The 20,343-nt window shown below is 41.4% G+C and overlaps 1 protein-coding gene across 2 annotated transcripts; it reads left to right on the top strand.

Annotated features, from left to right (window-relative positions):
- Window positions 1–936: 936 nt before the first annotated feature.
- On the top strand, window positions 937–19,038 carry NUP153 (nucleoporin 153). Of its 2 annotated transcripts, none has more exons than XM_053467044.1 (22): window positions 937–1,290; window positions 3,548–3,770; window positions 5,235–5,483; window positions 5,590–5,729; window positions 5,925–6,047; window positions 6,233–6,349; window positions 6,527–6,562; window positions 6,868–6,918; window positions 7,160–7,306; window positions 7,870–7,922; window positions 10,279–10,387; window positions 10,736–10,864; window positions 11,189–11,263; window positions 11,783–11,870; window positions 12,276–12,401; window positions 12,631–13,194; window positions 13,694–13,882; window positions 14,509–15,228; window positions 15,909–16,694; window positions 17,365–17,628; window positions 17,871–18,042; window positions 18,477–19,038. In XM_053467044.1, exons 1-22 carry the CDS (start codon window positions 1,171–1,173, stop codon window positions 18,535–18,537), a joined length of 4,542 nt encoding a protein of 1,513 aa, XP_053323019.1. In that variant the 5' UTR covers window positions 937–1,170; the 3' UTR covers window positions 18,538–19,038. The 2 variants fall into 2 exon arrangements, with proteins under 2 accessions (XP_053323019.1, XP_053323018.1); XM_053467043.1 differs by having other exon boundaries at window positions 10,276–10,387.
- Window positions 19,039–20,343: the final 1,305 nt, after the last annotated feature.

The raw sequence follows: 20,343 nt of genomic DNA, 5'->3' as shown, positions 1-20,343 counted from the left end.
GTTTTTATTTATTTTTGTGAAAGGTCCCCTTTAAGGGATTTGCATTTGAATGCAGCATAGCATGTTCTCTTCATTGTTGACATCACAGCCCTCTTCTGTCTTCTGAGCAAAGCTGCTCATTTTTCGTGTTTGTTTGAAGATACTGGTGGCCTTTGGGATTTGCTCCACATCTTCCATATATCCTCAGCAAATTTCGGTAATTTTAATTAACCTGATTTATATTATTATTGATTTATGAGAACATCGCTCCACCAACGCTATCAAAAAGGCAGGGATTGTCCCTCCAGACACTTTCATTTGTGTGCAATATTACATGGATTATTATAATAATGTGAAATAGCCCCAAATGTTCTTCAGTGCCACATTATGTATGTAAAGTTCAAAAATAATTATTTTTTCATATCGCTTTGTCCTTTAAGGGCGCCGTAGGCCCACAGGTACTTCTTTGGTTGCTGCCCAGTCGTTATAATGTGAGGGCCAGTAGTAACTAAATACCGGTATATTTATATATATATGTATATCTGTCCGGATATGAGAAAAAGCGCCAACCTTAGTATCCTTTGTTTGTGACTAGTTTAAGGAAAACAATTAAAGTTGTGATTTTTGAATTCTGTATAAACACTATTATCGGTAGTTTGCGTATATTCCATTACGTTAATTGGTTAAAGAGATGCTTAAGGTGGTAGCCATAATGCTCACCATATAGGATCAAACATTGTTATGTTTTCATTATGAATAATATCTGCTTTACGGGTAAACATATTAACTTTGAGCATTTCTGCTTTTTGACAGAAGCCGACCCCATAGAGAAAAGGCGAGAAGCCAAGCTGTATTTACTTCCGTTTCATTGTGGTCTTCGAACTACAGTTACCGGCAGCCCTTGCGTCCTACAGCGTCTTACTTGTGCGCAACCCCTTGCCTTGCGCAAGGGGTTGCGCACAAGTGCGTAGACCGGAGCAGGCTGGTATCGCGAGGAGTGGAGGCCGAAACCCGCTCGGACTGTTCGCCACATTCGTGTGATACGAATTGTATGCCCAGAGACGCTCGGTAGAGTTCGGGATCCGCTGTGCGTTCTTACACGGCTCCGGCTGTGTAAAGGGTTGTTACAGTAAGCAGCGGGGGGCTCCGGCCCTGAGTGACCCGAGGAGGAGCCGGGGTAGAATTGTGCGGATGGCGGCTGCAGCGGGTGGAGACGACGGCGCGGGAACTGGAGGCAAGATTCGTAGCAGGAGATATCATGTGAGCGCCGGGAAGACACCGTACAGCAAGAACCGCCAACCAGGCCAGCAGGTTTGTGGAGCTTGTGTGTATGTGTAATGTGTAAGACAGACATACATACATGCATGTGTGCGGCAACTGGAGGCCGGGACACGTGAGATCTCAGTGTGCATAGCATGTGTGCGGTGAGGCCAGCCATGCCTGTGTTTGCTGATGTGTGCCGATCGCATTGAGGCAGAGCCCGGCGTTAGCTGCGGATCTCTCAATGGTCTGTCCCCGTTCCTCTCTTGCACATCCGGCCTCCTCTCCCGGGTGCTGGAGCAACCGGGAGCAAAAACTCCACATCCAACTGAAATAGCAAATTATATTTATTATTTGTTATATTCCGCATTACTTTACACAAATACACTTTATTTTCTTGACATGACTCTGATACTTATTTATGTTCCTAAATATGCCAGTGTAAAAATATTTGTATTTTTTTTGCTTATAACCGAAGGCAATTTAGTACTAATCCAGGGCACTTCTCATTAAACTACAAAGAAAAACAAAACATGATCTGATTTGTTTTGGCCCCTTCATATAAACTTTAAAGCCAAGTGCATTTTAGCCAGAAAAAAAATATTTTGACCCACAGTATTACTCATCTTAGTTAGAATATACCCATTTAGATTTCTTTAGCAAATTACTTATGATTTATCGACATAAATACATGTTTGCCAGATGTAACCCGATTAGAGCTAATAATGCTAAAATACAAAACAATGTTGGCATGTTTGAAATGTTTTGTAACCATGGAGATAACATTTAGTTCTGCAGCTATTTGCAAGCATGTGTGTTTCGTATTGACATTTCTATCTAAACGTCATGTGCCTCTATTTGTAATCTGAAGCGTAGTCTGTAATCCCACCATCGTAACTGCCATAAGTATTTAATTTACACTACTCTTATACTGGTGGATGTCCAGCTGCGCTGCAGTTCATATAAACCGGTGATCCGGGGTAAACATTAGGTCGGAGGGCAGGAGGGGAATCCTCAGGCATGTGGCCATTCTCAGTTGACCTAATGGCTGCTGAAGACCAAAAGGACTCGTCGTTGACCCACTACCTGAAGCAATTGTGGGAAAAAGCTTTAGATTAAGAAACTACTGAGAAACTAATGAGTCATATGAATCTGAGACATCAGACAAATCTCCTAGTGTAGGTCTGAGTATATGCTCTTTGGCAGATACCCCATACAAGGTGCCAGACCTGAGTCTCCCTCTATACACACCATTGAGTTGTTCTTTATTTAACTCTTATGAGGAAACGGTAATATAATAAAATGTTCTTTTAAAAAAAAACAAAAAAAAACATTCTGGTAGTTGATGTTTCAATGGGTCAATGAACAAGCTCAGCTTCTAAAAAGCAATGGATTAAGGGTTCTGATAACCATCACCCTCTGGGCAGTGGCCACACTACAAATTATCTGACCTACTTAAGGTAGTTTAGTAAGTCTTAGAGCCACTGGTGTTTTGTGTCATCATCACAGACCTACCAGAGCAGTAGAGTTTCTCCAAGTAATCTTACTTGTCAGGTTTGGAGACCTAGCACCATGGAACCCTTAGCCTAGTTTATAGATGTGCAGCTATTATTAAAGGAATTCACTTCTGCTTCATACTTTATACAGAGCGGGAGTTCATGCTGTCGCTTCTTGTCAGTGCTAATTCTTAACTGGAAAAATTACAGGTGTTGCAGTTGTATTGATGTCTTTCTGGTTTTCTGTTGATTTTCCCTCAACCTAAAAACACAAACTGCAAAATGTCTAAAATAAACCATTTTCTGGTTCTCCCTACCTGCCTTGGGTTGTTCATCTAAATTTGACTTTTTAAAAGTATATGTATCTATAGGCTTTTAAAATGTGTTGGCAACAGTGCCCAAAACACCTTCAACCATGGATTCCAATTTTATAGAAATGGTGTCTGGGGAATATCACTAGGTGCACCTTTTAGTGCCAGTATTGGCCAAGGTTATCGTGGTCTGCAGCTGGACTGGAGGAATGCTTGTACATATAACAGTTGGGTTTGTGTGCTCTATAGATTTAAACTCTTAGCCTTGGGCCTTGAATTTGTGTCCCAAGCGGCAGGACCAGTTTTTTTTTTTTTGTTTTTTTTTTTTATGAAACTTCATGTGGTCATATAGTATTTAAACTGTATGGAAACCTTCAGTAGGAATTGTTTAACCTCAGCTATGTGGTTCAGGGATAGTTGAACCACAACTTCCAGGAACATTTGCCAGGAAAAGCACAAGTGTCTGGCTGAGGTTTTTCATTCTCTTTCTGATTTCTGCAGGGGATTATCACCCGTGTGACTGACACCGTTAAAAGCATTGTCCCTGCATGGCTGCAGAAGTATTTTAACAAAGATGCCTCGGATTCTGGCAGACTTCCAGTTTCAAATGAATTTGGAACAGAACATTCAGAGAATGATGTAGACCACCACGTGTTTGTCAATGATGAGAGACCAGCTCCAGCTGAAGGCAATGTAACCCCTGAACCAGTCAGGCTGGAAGAAGGTGAGGACATGTTGTTTGCTTCAAGTTGTCAAACACTCCTGCTTTGTATATTGGAACCCTCACCCGTAGAGGAGATGCATTTATAGCTTTTTTTTGTGGTAGATATCAGATAATGCTGAACTATTATTCTTGGTTCCCAGATCTCCTCAACAATTGTCAAGGTTTAAGCTATTTGGGGTTTTTTTATTGCAATTTATAAACTTTGCCCGAGTTTCCTACACGAAATAAAGTTGTTTCCATTATAATCGGAAGGATTTTCCCACATGAGATTACTTGCTTCTGCTGCTTAGTACAACCATTGAATTGAATCGGCTACCCAAAACATCAATCATTTGATTACATTTTCATGCACATTTTTATTTTTCATGATCCCTCTGAATAACCCTACTGTCAACCTGTTCCAACTTTGCAGTTTCTATAGCTTTGATCGCGAATCTAAGTAGCGATTGGTTTTATATTAACCGCTAGAAGACCGTTCCCTTTGAAAAGTGTGTGTTTGCTTAGTGATAAAACTGTAGGACTGTAGTTGTAATCTGACCCTCCTGGGAAGGTGTTCTGAAATCACTGTTACTGAGCCACTTTCTATGGAACTGTGGTTTTTTTAATTTTTTATTTTATTTAAATCATCCCATCTACCCATTGTACAGCGCTATGGAATTTGATGGCGCTAGATGATAAATAATAATAATAATGGTCCTCTGTGTTGCTTCTCTTGGCCCCTTGAGAATCTCTATAGTTTTTAAAGTTTCAGCATCCAACTGTTGGCACGTGTTCCCTGAAATACAGCATACGTTTTGCCAAACGATTGCTCCTTGTAATTTGGTGCTAACTAATGTGTCCCTTTTTATTGTTGCTAATTGGCATGCCAAGTGAGGTGGCTATCAATTTTATTTGACTTCTCTCCTCAGAGGTTGAGTAAATATAAGTTTAATATTACCAGATCCAGCGTCATATCTTGGCAGGATGATTTGCTATTACGTTTGTGTGTATAGTTTACTGTGGCTGGAGATGAGGGCTGCTTGCCAAGCAAACAGTAGTACACATGTTAAAACCATTAAGCCTGTCCAAACCCCTATGTCACTGTTGGCTAGGTATTCCTTAGTGTAATAAGCAATTTTGCTGGAATTAATTTTTTCTTTGAAAGATTACTGCTGCAACAAAGTCAACTCTGTCCATTTAGCACACTTAATCAGTGTTCTGCATGCAGTGGCTAGCATGCCATAGTTGCCTTAAAGAGTAATGTCTTTTATTTCAATGTTTGGACATTTCACGGAAACACTTTCTTTAGTCATTGGCGCTATGTGCAAACAGGAGTAATTCTGAGTTTAGTACGTGGATGAGTGCTTGAACTGTCTCCAAGCATAGTCATTGCTCACATTTTACTGGCTCAGTGTAAAACTAGTTTTCCTATCTGGTTTTGAGGGCCAGGTCTATTTGTTTAATGTTTTTCATTATATTTTACAGAGCCAACAACTAGTCGCTTCTCCCTAAACGTTCATGATGGACTAACACGGCCGTCTCTACATCGGACCAATCTGAACTTTGATGTTTTGGATTCTCCGGCACTTCACTGCCAACCTTCAACCTCCTCTGCCTTTCCCATCGGCAGCTCTGGCTTCTCACTAGTCAAGGAAATCAAAGACTCTACCTCTCAGCATGATGACGATAACATCTCCACAACCAGTGGCTTTTCCTCCAGAGCATCTGATAAGGGTATTGTTTTCACTCGGAGTATTCTAAGATTTTTTTTTTTCCCCCCCTTTAAGTTCACTCTCTTTCTAAATGTTTTTTTCATGTTTCTTCTTTCTCATCTTGGTAGATTTGGCCGTTTCAAAAGGTGTAAGTGCCCCCCCATTGTGGTCTCCGGAAGCAGATCGCTCGAATTCGCTTGTTCATAATTCCTCCTTGAGTGCAAAGAAACCTACGTTCAATCTTTCTGCCTTTGGAGTGCTCTCACCAGTAAGTCTATACCTACCTTTCACAGTCTCTTGTATCTATTCTGTCCTGCCAGACCTGAGCAGTGTTTTTTCTGAGAAGTTTTTGGACAATGATTATAAATGTTTATACAATTCTTACTACCGCAGAGGAGATCTTGATTTTAAATTTAGGTATGTATTGCAAATGATCTTTTAAATGCTCTATTTTTCTTTGCAGTCTCTTTCCAACAACTCAGTCCTTAAATCTAGTCGGCTTGGTGATTCTCCTTTTTATCACGGAAAAACAGTTTATGGAGGTGCAGCTGCCCGATCAGCCAGAGTGCGAGCAACACCATATGAGGTAGCCTCCGGGAAATACTGTCTTTGCCCTAATTTATATGTGCAGTAAGGCAACAGCAGTGTTTTTTAGCAGGTTGAAATAAAAGTATAAGGCCCCTGACTACAAATAAAACTCGCGCTAATCTTTCGAGTGAACTATAGTGTTCTGATGTGGATAATTAATGCTTTGCTGTTTGTTACCTCTAGGCTCCGTTAAGACGACAAGTAAAAGCTAAACCTTCAAATGCTCAAAGTTATGGAGTCATTAGCTCGGCTGCTCGGCGCATTCTACAGTCCTTGGAGAAAATGTCAACTCCCTTGGCGGTATATATACATTTTATCCCCCCCCATACATGTATATGTACTTGCTATGTATCACTCATTTGTATATGTAAAAAACATACAATATTTCGAGACATAAAAATACATTTACAATTGCTGGTATAGTTAGTATTTTCTCCTATTAACTTTTTTTTTTTTTCCTCTTCCTGACCATTCAAGGACGCCAAGAAAATCCCAACATCCCCTCCACCTCAGGTTGGTAGTCTGGTTTCTATTACGTAGTTTAAGCTGGATGCAATTTCCTTTGATGGGTTTTTATAATGTATGGCATAATATTTGTCCCCTGGCACTGCAATCTTTTCACTTTCGTATATTAAGTAACATGTAGGCAGGGCTAACCAAACTCATGTAGACTCTAGACATTGGGGCAAAACAGGTTAGTGCCAGAGGACAAAACTAATGTCTCCGAAAGGGGTTATGACTGGATACACAGAAGCTTTAACTACAAGCTCCTTTTTCTACTTCATACTAGGCTTAATTTTTCATTTTAACTTTTTCAGAATGAAAGAGAAGTTCCCGATTTCACAGAGATCCCATCTAAAAGGAAAAAGGTAAGAATATAGTACAAGTTACAGTATATAGTACTCTGTACTTAAAACATTTAGTTTCTAAAACTGTTGCTACTTCCTGTAAGGTTCTAGGAGAATGCATTAGAGTTGTTCACACATCTTTCCTGAGTATGTTAGTAAATATTTTATGTGTAAAAAAAAAAAAAAATATTTAACCTTTTTAGTGAGTGTAACTTGTATTTTGTTTGCATGTTGTCTAAGTCCCTGGTTTTATTGCTTCAAGGTTGATGCTTCATATCCACCTGTTCGGCAGCTTGTAACACCAAAACCTGCTTTGGTATCTGCAAACACTTCATTGTATATTAAACCTTCACTGACTCCATCTGGCTTAACAAGCACTTGCCGCAAGATACAGCGCGACAAGCACCAAGTGAGTATTTGCAAATAATTATGCTGTTTGCTTTATATTAATGCCTGGCACAGCTTTAACCCCTTGAGGCTTTCATGACAAAGGACCAAAATATTTTACCCCATGTTTGTTAACCCATGATTCTTCTTTTTAATATTTAGTAAACCTGTACAAATTATACATAGTGGAAGGGCTAAGGGACGTTTTTCTTTTTTTTTTTTTTTTTCTCGCTGGTGTCAACAGTGACACCTACCGGAAGGGAATGCCTGATTGGGTATTCCTTGAATGATTGTGTACCGGCGATCACATGAGCGCCGTTACGTGCAATGAGTTGGCAGGAAGCCAGAGTAGGAGGAGATGTCCCTACCACTGGAATGTCATAAGGGGACTGGAGGGGTTAATGTTTCAAATGTTCTTTCTTGTGCGGGTGTAATATACTCCATACTATATGCTTGCCTTTGAGCTGTTTAAAACAAATATATATAAAGTATTTACATATATCATTTTATTTCAAGGACATTTAAACACATATTGATGTCCTTAGCAATCCAAGTTGAATATGTCCCATTCTGCTTTATTTACAGGACTCCAAAAAGAATAATGTGCCAGATGGTTGTCGAGAACCACAGCCTGAGAGGTCAGTATTTATTTCTTATGTACAGAAGAGAATTGTATTTTGTTCTTTGCTTTGTCTGCTTTTTACACAAGTTGCCATCTTAAGAGCGCTAAATTAGGTGCATTGATTGAATAGGTGCCTGACTTGTTCCATTTAAGGCTGCACCTCATGCTGGTTATAGTGGCTAAACATTTTAATATGGTAAGTGTTATCTGTTGCGAGATAGAATGTTAGGGCTATGATGGACAAGGAAGTTTTGGTTAATTGAAAAAATTCTGGTGTTGCTTTTATTAAAGTGTAGGCATGGAGTTCTGCTTACGTCTCCGCATAGTGTTTGTAGTAGTGCTTACTAGGGCTGCAACTAACGATTATTTTAATAATCGATTAGTTGGCCGATTATTTTTTCGATTAATCGGATAAAAAAAAACAATATGCAAATTTTTCGTTTATTTAAAATAATTTAATGAACTGGATGTTAAAAAACAACTTAAAATTTACATTAACATTCTTATTTTGTTATGATGTAATAAAAAACAATATTTTCAAAGTACAAGAACCCAAACACAATATTTATGAAACAAAATAACCCCAAACATTCTGAAAAGAGGTGGACTATTACTGTTCAAGAAACTTTGCCCCAGCCCTGGCACTTTGCACCCAGCACTTTGCCCCAGAACTTTGCACCCAGCACTTTGCACCAGCCCTGGCACTTTGCACCCAGCAAGCACTTTGCACTCAGCACTTTGCACCCAGTCCTGGCACTTTGCACCCAGCACTTTGTACCCAGCACTCAGCACTTTGCACCCAGCACTTTGCCCCAGCCCTGGCACTTTGCACCCAGCACTTTGCCCCAGCCCTGGCACTTTGCACCCAGCAAGCACTTTACACCCAGCACTTTGCACCAGCACTTTGCACCCAGTCCTGGCACTTTGTACCCAGCACTGGCACTTTGCACCCAGCACTTTGCACTGTGCCCCTGCACCCAGTCTCCAACTCTGCCCTGCACCCAGCCCTGCCCCCACATTCTGCCCTGCCCCCACACTCTGCCCTGCACCCACTCTGCCCTGCACCCACACTCACACCCTGCCCTGCATCCCCACCCCCACTCTGCCCTGCACCCAGTCTCCCACTCTGCCCTGCACCCACACTCACACCCTGCATCCCCACCCCCACTCTGCCCTGCACCCAGTCTCCTGCCCTGCACCCCCCACCCCCACTCTGCCCTGCACCCCCACCCCCACTCTGCCCTGCACCCACACTCACACCCTGCATCCCCTGAAACCCCACCCCCACCCCACCGTGGACCCCCACCCCCGCGAATCGCTCTGTGCGAATGGAGCCACTCGCACAGAGCGAACCGCTCTGTGCGAATGGAGCCACTCGCACAGAGCGAACCGCTCTGTGCGAATGGAGCCACTCGCACAGAGCGAACCGCTTGTGCTACACGCTCTGCAGTCTCCGCCTTCTAGCTACGTGACGGATGTGACGCGTTCCGGAGGTAAGTATTCTTCATGTCTATGTGCACAGATCGCACAGAGCCACTCGCACAGAGCGAATCGCTCTGTGCGAATGGAGCCACTCGCACAGAGCGATTCGCTCTGTGCGAGTGGCTCTGTGCGATCTGTGCACATAGACATGAAGAATACTTACCTCCGGAACGCGTCACATCCGTCACGTAGCTAGAAGGCGGAGACTGCAGAGCGTGTAGCAGAAGCGGGGAACGCTCGCGGAGGTAAGTAAAAGGAGCCGAGTGCTCCAACAACGAATCGATCACTCGATTAATCGATAACGGAAATCGTCGACAACGATTTCCGTTATCGATTATTATCGATTTTATCGATTCGTTGTTTCAGCCCTGGTGCTTACATGACCGTACCTCAATAACTAAAGGGATTGTCCCTGAAACCCATACAAGAGAAGAATACATATTAAAGTGCTATGTTAAAAGGCAGTTTTCCAAAGAGAAATTCCTTCTTGAACCAAAATTTCTCTGATTGGCTGCTTAAGCTGTCAGTCAGTGGCAGTAAAGCACTTCCAATTAAATTAATGGAAGTAAGTCCTGTCACTTAGTACCAGTGATTGGCTGCTTTATCTGTCAACCCATTAAAATAAATGGGGAGGCGTCATGCATGTGCACTGGGGTCTAAACAGATCTGCATGTGATGTTCAACTGGGCCAGTGCTTGAGGTGAGGACATTGCTTGCCTGAAGATGCGTTCAACCGAATGCCTCTGCTGCACAGCGTTTGCGTTTGGGAGGGCTCTGCAGGACCCCCCACCCATGCACGCGCAAAGGGACGGCCTGAGTCTCCTTTCATTTTTAGATTTAGCTGCCTTATAATTTTTACAAGTCTGATAAAGATTCTCTGTCTTCAGCAGGTTTCCTTACCCAAAGTTCAGCACCCCTGCCTCAAATGGCTTATCCTCAGCTGGAGGCAAGATGATGAGGGAACGAGGATCTCATTACACAGCAAAGCCAGCGGATGAGGTAACATCACAATGTGGTTACTGCAAATATAAGCACTTTAGTAATTTGCAAATTAAGATGTCTACCTCTGCTGTGTCACAGTTACTAATTCCGTGCATGCTGGAATCCATTTATTTTGTTTCACATTTGCTTCCCCTATGTTAGGGGTAGGCAATCTTTGGCTCTCCAGATGTTGTGAACTACATTTCCCTTGATGCTTTGCCAGTGTTATGACTGTAAGATCATTATGGGAGATGTAGTCCACAACATCAGGAGATCCGACGATTGCCTACCCCTGCCCTAAGCCATGATGGTTTAGGAATCTAGCATTGCAAACGCTCTTTGACACCCCATTATTATACATTTCAGGTGCCAGATGTGCCTGATTTACCAGAAGTTCCTTTGCCATTAAGCACTGCTGCGCTTCCCAGCTTTAACTTTCCAACTATGTCTGGTAAAACATCTCCAGTAACTGTTCCTAAAACTGCAGATAACCAGGTAAGATGATTTCATTTGCTGATGACTATTCAATATGACATAAAATTCATAATGTTGGGATCCTCATATATATATATAATTATAAAAACAACACCACAAGGAGTCGATGCACTCCCAGCAAATACACACTGCAGTGTTGTGAGATCTTACTTGGTGTGTTTTGTGAGCGATCAGACAGACCTGGATATTTTCTTCTCTCGTTTTGGTTGTGTTGATGGATTTGTCTTGCCGCACTGGTCGTGTGTGCTGTGATAGGATACTATGGCATTTTAATGGGTTTCTTCCCTAACCATGGTACGTATTGTTATGTCCCGTTTATAATAGGCACAGAACACTTTCACATTTTCAACTCCTATTTTGAAATCAACTGAGTCCAATGCACAAATTCCCGGGTCATCTGTAAGTAGCTTTGAACTCTTTAATAGTATTTTTTTCTGAAATGGCTGGTGATTTATGATCTTGTACTATTTGAATTATTCCGTTCCGGATATCGTACGGGAGGTAAATGTGCGTTTTGGTCATAGTTATACACGACCTCCATAGCAATATTGATGCTCGTGTGTTTTCTTGGTAGTTTTCAGTTTTCAATTTGACAGGCGTGTCATGGCAATGCATCCAAGTCGTACATGTTCACTAATGGGACATTTGGCTTAAACTAGTTTTTTTGCAGGATAGGGTTCCCATTGAGGACAGCGTTACCCGCAACATCTGCTTGTTACGAAAGTACCTTTCTAATGTAACAATTGCTTCTTCCTGGTTAGGAGACCAAAACTTTCACACACTGTATATGTCGGGGACATGACACTCTCCAATCTTTTAACCAATGCTTCTACCCATATAGGGAACAGAACCAACACTGGTTTATCATTTTTTCTATGTATGCTGCAGGAATTAATCATATGCCCCTGAATTCTTTAGATTGGATTCACCTTCAGTGCACCATCTGTGAAGGTCTATTCTGCATCAAATGCTGTGGCTTGTGAGACCCCTAAAAGGACTAATCCTGGTACGTACTAGAGTTGTCTTAGGTTATATATATAATAATTTTTATATATATAATAATTTTTTTCCTCCCTCTTAGGATTGACTATAGCATAAAACATTCTTCATAATTTTGCATTAAACAACCCTGATCATATAGTCATTTAGACCATAGGAAGGGAAACATGCTTCCATGAAATCAAATTGCACCTTATTTATAAATCCTTTACACGGATATAGAATTAGCTAAGGATAGTTTAAAAAAAAAAAAAGCAATGCTTTTTTTTGGACTCGTTTAATGATATAAGGGTTGTAAGCCCAGTCTCTGAAACAGTAGGAACTTTTTCTTCCTTTTTATTATTGCCTAGGAGGTGCTCCCCCCCCCCCCCCGAGTTTGTGTTAACAATATTTGGTGTATGTTCTAATGCAGCTAAATCTCCAGTCCATGCCAGAATGTCTGGCGCAAAGAAGAAAGATGATGATGAACCAGAAGGATTTTTTAAACCTGCAAAAACATTAAAAGAAGGAAGCGTGTTGGATATTTTGAAAAGTCCTGGTATGTATGTTCTTTTATACGGTCAGAGAGTTATTGTCAACATGGTCAAGTACCGGTGTGTTATTTTTTTTTTTTCTTTCTAAATGGGCATCAAACATTAACATATACAAATTTATTGTGTTATAAATTGGCAGATGTTCTAAATAGGCACAGTCGAAGTGTTTTTGTATTTTACTGATCTTGTGTGTTCAGAGGTTTCTCACCAGTGCATTTGTTACTTGCTGTGTAGGCTTTTCCTCTACCACTGCCAGCTCTCTCAGCAAAAGCACGTCACCTCTCACAAAGAATGCCGGTAACAATGTGACATTTGGAGACGCCAACAAGCCTTTTGGACTTTGGGGGTGCAACTCTTGTCTTCTTGAGAACAACGCATCAGACGGTAAATGTGTAGCCTGTTCTGCAGGTAAAGAGAAATCAATAGAAATCCCAAACACATTGCCCCCGACAGCCAGCACTCCTCCATCTGCAAGCTTTCAGGGATTTGGAGAGCTCTTTAAAGTGCCAGAAGGTACCTGGGATTGCGACACCTGTTTAGTTCAGAACAAACGCGAGGCAACGAAATGTGTGGCTTGTAGCACCCTAAAACCGTGCAGCGAAGCAAAAGCTCCACTGATTGTGTCTCCCAAGAAAACTGAGATTTCATCTGCTGCAGTCCTTCAGGTTGGCACAATGCCAAGCTTCCAATTTGATGATAAATTCAAAAGGCCTGTTGGTTCCTGGGAGTGCGCAGTGTGCTGTGTGCAGAATAAAGCGGAGGACAAAAAGTGTGTTTCTTGTACAACTGATAAGCCAGGTAAGATTGTGTCCACTACACATGATGGCCCTCGTTTTGTGTACAATGGGTTTTCAGTGTCTGAATTAGGATTTCTTGGTGATATTCAGCTATTATGTACATGCCATAATAAACGATCCAGACTGATCTCTGCTGGATACTGCCGTTTCTACTTGTATCTAGTGGCTACAGTAGCTAAACTTTTTCAGTACTTGGAACTACAGCATTTGTGTATATATACTTTTAATTTGTTTTTTGCTGTGCAGAGGAAAATGGGTATCTGATAACGTGGGTGATCCGGAAGAATCTCTAGTCTCATTTTCTCATGTACTATATGGGGGAAATCTCAATGTTAATGGATGTTTTGGAGGAATATCGGTGCATTTTTGGCGATATACCGTTTAAATCCACTGCTATTATTTGACCATCTCGTGAAGATTAGTGCAGGATGATGTGGGAAAGATGAATGGATTGGTGATAAAATAATTTATTTTATTTTTTTTTCTTCTTCCCCATGTAGGCTCCTCCCCAGTGAAGACTCAAACCCTTGCCATGGCATCGCCTCTTACAGGATATGGATTATTAGATCAGTTCAAGAAGCCGGCAGGCTCATGGGACTGTGATGTGTGTTTGGTTCAAAACAAAGCTGAAAATACTAAATGTGTTTCATGCGAAAGTGCCAAGCCAGGCAGTAAACAAGAACTAAAAGGTATCTTTTTTTTCTTTATATAGATATAGATATAGATAGATATATATAGATATATATCGTACTATAATCTGTAGAGAAATGAAGAGTAAACCTTGGCTAAGTAACCTGTATGATGCAAGGCACTTTCTAGATTTGGTTTAGACCAGAACAAAATATATTGCATTCCAAACAAAAATCATGAAGCTCTCTGCTGTTTTTAGAAAAGTAGTGTTTATCAAAACCTTATCTGGTAAACGTGGTGCTGGGAGGCTAAATCTAAAACCCATTGCTTGCGGTCAAATCTAATATACAGCCATGTATAAGCATCTGTAGGCATTTGGACATTTAGCTGTTTCTTGCTCCATTTGGTTTTTAACTTGGTCTGAACCGTTGTGTTCAGCTTCTGTATGATCTTCTAATACCGTAATGTTGAATCTGCAACCAACCCTTAGTTCTAAGCTTGCTGTGAACCAGTGAACCAGTGTTTAGGCACATCAGAATATTAAATATGGCAATTTGTCTGTAATATTTTTGCACATTATTCCTTTTTGTGCTTGCAGGATTTTCATCTCCAGCACCTACCACTGGATCTACAACTTCAGCCTTTAAGTTTGGTCTTTCGAGCAATGCAGGAGAACTTAAATTAGGTGCCTCTACAAACTCTACATCTACAAGTGCAACTACCGTTACATTTTCGTTCCCGAAAGTTACAGGAGACTTTAAGTTTGGTACGGCATCCTCTAGCATCAAGGCACCTGAGAAAAAAGACACAGGCTTGTCATTGGGTTCCACCGTTGCTAGCACTAATCCGGTTCCAACGCCAGCTTTTAAATTTGGGACAGATAGCTTGGCTCCAGCTGACACGGGTAATGCCAGCAAACCCCTGATTAGTGGCTTCGCTTTTGGAACAGCTTCCAATGTCGCTGTATCGCCTCCTGCGACTGTAGAGAGCTTTCTTAGTACAGGCATGCAAAGCCAGCCTGCTATGGCTAAGTCCACCCTAACACCTTCCTTTGGACTGATGTCATCAAACGAGAAAAAACACGAAACACCTGCTTTCTCTCTTGGCAAAATTGAGCAAAACAAGGAACCTTCACCTTTTGTTTTTGGGAGGAAAGACGAAAAAACAGACTCTACCACAAGTGGAACCACACTGATTTTTGGCAACAAAAGAGATGATGAGGCACCAAAGCCATTTGTATTTGGCAAGCCAGAGCAAACCAACAACAGTTTAGCACCATCTCCGTTTGTTTTTGGCGAATCCAATCCTGTAGAAAAAGCTACAGATCCAACTCCAAAGCCTGCATTTGTTTTTGGCTCTCAAGTCAATTTGACCACCGCCACCACCACAGGCAACATTGGAAAGGGTAAGTAGACGGCATAATGTGTACCAGTAAAGCCTTTGCTTGGGTTTGGTGTCAGCTTTCATTTATCAGTTTAAAGGCCAGAGCTGGCTGTTAGGCGAACACATCTGTCCTGTTAAGTTGCTATTTGTGGGTCAGGAACCCTTTGTAAAGAGGTAGATGAAGAGAAAGCAATGAACCTCAGAGCCAGAATCTAATTTAATACTTGCTCTGCTGCATGCTTTAGCGATGAACCTTAAAACTAAGATCTCAAAAGCACTGTATGTATACATCTTTCAAAAACCTCCTATGTCAACTTCATTTGTTTTGAAACTTTAGTTGTATAGGGCCTATATAAGGCATATGTGGGGGACAGAGTGGCATATAGAGCGGTAGAATAGCATATAAGGGTCTATAAGGCATATTTGGGGACCAGAGTGACAAGCTATGAGGACAGATGTGCATAACTGGGGGGGTCTTAGATTCAAGCTTTTTCCCCCTCAATATTCACATTTTGGGGGATCGTCTTATAATCGAGCAAATATGGTAATTACACTTGCGTTTTTATTTGTTCAAAGGGGGTATATAACTGCTGTATTTCTAATACGAATTCTGCATATAAGTCTGAAGATTGTAGCTTATTTCTACCTTCCTGTCTCTTTGAATAGCGGCTAATTTTTTTTTCTTCTATTCCACCTTCCTAGATGCCAGCTCTTCCCTTCAAAGTGGTTTTACCAGTGTACCTCAGTCGAGCTTATCCACCATCTCAAGCAATCTATTTGGCAGTGCTACTCTGGCAAGCACCCCTGCAAGCACTAGCAATCTATTTGGCAGTGCTACTCTGGCAAGCACCCCTGCAAGCACTAGCAATCTATTTGGCAGTGCTACTCTGGCAAGCACCCCTGCAAGCACTAGCAATCTATTTGGCAGTGCTACTCTGGCAAGCACCCCTGCAAGTACTGGCAATCTATTTGGCAGTGCCACTCTGTCAAGCGCCCCGGCAAGCACTAGCAGTGTATTTGGCAGTGCTACTCTGTCAAGCGCCCCGGCAAGCACTAGCAGTGTATTTGGCAGTGCTACTCTGACAAGCGCCCCGGCAAGCACTAGCAGTGTATTTGGCAGTGCTACTCTGACAAGCGCCCCTGCAAGCACCAGCAGTGTATTTGGCAGTGCTACTCTGACAAGCGCCCCTGCAAGCACCAGCAATGTATTTGGAAGTGCTACTCTGACAAGCACCCCTGCAAGCACCAGCAATGTATTTGGAAGTGCTACTCTGACAAGCACGCCTGCAAGCACCGGCAATGTATTTGGAAGTGCTACTCTGACAAGCACGCCTGCAAGCACCGGCAACGTCTTTGGAAGTGCCACTCCAGCAGGCACACAAGCAGTCTCCAGTACCATGTTTGGTACTGCTTCCTCAGTGGCACCCGCCAACTCCAGTGCTTTATTTGGCATTAACGTTCCATCGGCTTCCTCTGCAAGTTTTGGAGGTATGTTTGGTAATGCTTTTCCAACAATATATTAGGTAGCATAGCTCAGTCCGATTCCTCTGCTGGTTCTGGATGTATGTTTTGGTAATGCTACACCAACTACCACAGCTATAAGTTCCAACAATATATTTGGCAACATAGTCTGGTTCCTCTATAGGTTCTGGAGGTATGTTGGGTAATGCTGCCCCAACTACTATAAGTACCAGCAATTTATTTGGCAGCACAGTATCATCTGGCTGTACTTCAAACTCTGGTGGTATGTTTGGTATTGTTGATCCAATTAGCACAGCCTCAAGTTACATCAGTGTATTTGGCAGCACAATTTCATCTGGTTCTTCAGTGGTTCCTGGGAGTGTGTTTGGTAGTGCTATTCCAACTAGCACAGCTACAATCTTTAGCAATGTATTTACTGATAATTTTGGTAGTATGACTCTAACACTTCAGCAGACTCTAGCAGCATTTTTGGAAGCTCTGGTGCAGCTACCAACACTCCAAATTGTATGTTTCTGGATTAACAGTCACAAAGCATATGCAAGCAGTGCTTACCAAGTAAAGTGTTGGGGAGGAGGTAATAGTAAGCATGAGATGGATATATATTGTATAGATATAACGAGAAGGCATTAGTTCATTGGAAAGAGCCCTGACTGGTTGTGTGTCTTTCCTCCCTTAGGTACAAACCCTTCTCCATTTGTATTTGGCTCAAGTCAGACACCTGCTGCTCAAGCTGGCCTTTCTATTGTCAATCCTGTTCCAGCATTTGGACAAAATGCCAGTGCCCCCCCAGCTTTTGGCTCCTCAGCAGCAGCCCCACTGTTTCCCGCCAGTTCTCCGTCTGTGCCGGCTTTTGGCTCTATAACAAGCAGCGTCCAGCCTCCCATGTTTGGACAACAAGCCGCACAACCTGCCTTTGGATCAAATGCAGTGCCCCCTGCTGGTAAGTATTTAAGTTTTTTTTTTTTTATTATTTGTTTGGTTTTTTTTTTTTTTTTTTTGTTTTTTCATTAAACTTTTGCACGGTTGAGTTAAACTTGAAAGTCTAGCTCACCGCTCTGAAACAGGAAGACATGCTTTGGTCAGAGGACCAGTATTAATTGCTATGTGAGGGCAGTATGCATAGTTACTTTTATTCTGTGAGCTGTCTATAGACGTTACAACAACTTTCTCACTTGGTTGCAGGCACTCCGTTTCAGTTTGGCGCCAATACAAACTTCAACTTTACTGGCGGCAGCAGCGGCAGCAGCAGCTCCACACCTGGAGTGTTCGCTTTTGGTGCCAATACAGCAGGAGCACCTGCACAGTCTGCAACCCCTGGCTTTGGTTTTAACCAGACCCCAACCTTCAACATGGGGTAAGAGTCTGTTTGCTTGTTTTTTCCCCAGAACAATGTGACATGAGATTTTGGGGGGTCCGGATATCTCTTGTAACTACCAGATACCTCTAAAGATGTAATTGTGTTGTCAAACCTACATCACATATATATCGATCTCTTTGGTGAGGGAATATTTGTGTAAGGATGTTTTTCTTTGTTGAGAGGGTTATAGAAAATTGGAGGAACCTTACTGCAGGTGTGGTAGAGGTAAGTAGAGTGAGTCTAGGAGGCAAGCAGAAGTTTGACATTGGAGCAATTTGGGGTATTTTTGTATAGATTCTTCTTCACTTTTACTGGTCTGTTCCCACCTGTTGTGGATATTTGTCTTCTATATTTTTTCCTTTAGTACTTGCTACTCTTGTGAAACTGTCAACTTGTCCAAATGAATTAAATTGTGTCGTTGTCTTTTTCAGGTCAAGTGGGAAGTCTACGATAGCCAACCGTAAGATAAAGACTGCCCGGAGAAGGAAATAGATGTAGAAATAATTAAGAATAAAGTTGTTATTGCAAATGGTGTCCTGAATTTGTGCAAATACTGGAGTGTACCTCATGCTGTGTTTAGTGGAAGTCAGATCTGCCCAAGGACATATTACTGAAACTTTTTTGTTTGTTTTTTTTCTTCTCCTTATTGAACATTGGTGATGGGAAGTGTCGTAAGCAAATATCTGCTTTCTGCAACCCCCATCATCTGACTTGGCATGATCTGGCTATACAAGTGAATTTTAGCCTGCACAGCGAATGGCTTTTGTATAATACCTCTTTCATCTGCACCACTATTTTATCAAGGCTTTGACATTGTAATTACCAGTGAGGCGGTTCTGTACAGCGCAGGGATGATGAATGATTTCTATGCTGGTTGTATGTGTGAAGTTGACTGTATTGTGCACCAAAACCTTTTCTGATAGGTGAGAATTAAGAGATGGTCCTTAGTTGGGACACGTTAGATATGTAGTTCTATGTTTAGTAGATGTTTTTTTTTTTGTTTTTTTTTTTTCTTCACTAGCTTTCAATTTCTTTTATTTTCTTCACATTTTATGATATTCATGTAAATATAATTTTGTTTTCGTTGCGCAAATCTCTACATAACCTAAATCTGTGAACTTGAATTTTAATTTTCTTGTGTGTCACAGCAAATCTCTTGTTTAGAGTTGTCAGATTTTATTATGTAAATCTCATTATTCAAAGTTGCCTAATTCCATAAAAATAAGTCTTTAAAGAAAATTGGAAATTCTTTAAAGCATTAGTTTATTGGCTTTTCTGATCCATTTTTGTTTGGACCAAAAACCAGTATTGTACAAAGTATTAAGTATATATTTTTATATTCAAGGAAATGGACTGTGGTGACTTTGGATAATAAGTAAGTTTAATATTAAAGCCATGTTTATTACAGTATAATTAACATGTTAAACCATGGGATAAATGCCATCAATAAAATTATAAAAAACAGTTCTTTTAATTCTTCTGCTCCTGTGTTCAATAGTATCTGGTGTGTGTGTAAATCTGCCATGCAAGTTTCTGAGTTGGGGAAACGTGTGAATTTCATACAAGTGTCATGTTCTTTGTGGATGATGTAGGAACTTTTTTTTCTGGTGCTAGCCAGCCATTGAGCTAATAAGTAGTCCCTACAATGTTTTCACGTGCCAGAGAAGTGGACAGAAGAATGTCTTTTCTTTTGTATTGAAAAATCCTAAACCAATAAAAATGTGAGTAAAATACCACATTACAGATGAACATTTAAATTGCTGTTCGCCCTAATAAAGTAAACATGAGAGAAAATTACAAAGTGTTAATTGTGAATATTGGAGCTTGTGGATGGCTCTCCGGCTGTAAGTCTTTCTTCATGAAGAGCTTTAATTTTTAAAGTTACTGGGAGATATCCATTTCAACTCAAACTATATTCAGAGTATCCAGAAGGATTCCTGCAGTATCTGAATTATGAAGAGATTATGCTTCACTCTGCTGGGTTTATCCTAAACAGGGTAGCCTCCCTTCTACCTGTAAATATGCGCATGAACCAGCTGTCATAGGAGGCACCCTTCAGAGGACTTGTATAGATGGTGGTATGAAGCAACCACTTGAGCTGGGGGAGGAAGCACAGTGAGAATTCTATTCTCTGTTTTACCCAGCTATCCCTTTACGACCAGTACTGATCATTGATACATACACACGACCACTCCCCCCCTTCCCTTATTAATCCGGTTACTAAACAGTGTACACTGTTGGGACATGGCACCTATTTGATACAGAAAGATTTGTCACCCTGTGGTAGCATATTGGCAA

This window comes from Spea bombifrons, chromosome 5 (genome assembly GCF_027358695.1).
Source record: "Spea bombifrons isolate aSpeBom1 chromosome 5, aSpeBom1.2.pri, whole genome shotgun sequence".
NCBI classification, from domain to species: Eukaryota; Metazoa; Chordata; class Amphibia; order Anura; family Pelobatidae; genus Spea; species Spea bombifrons.
Note: the sequence above shows the minus strand (reverse complement) of the source record. Positions and strands in the feature narration are given on the sequence as shown.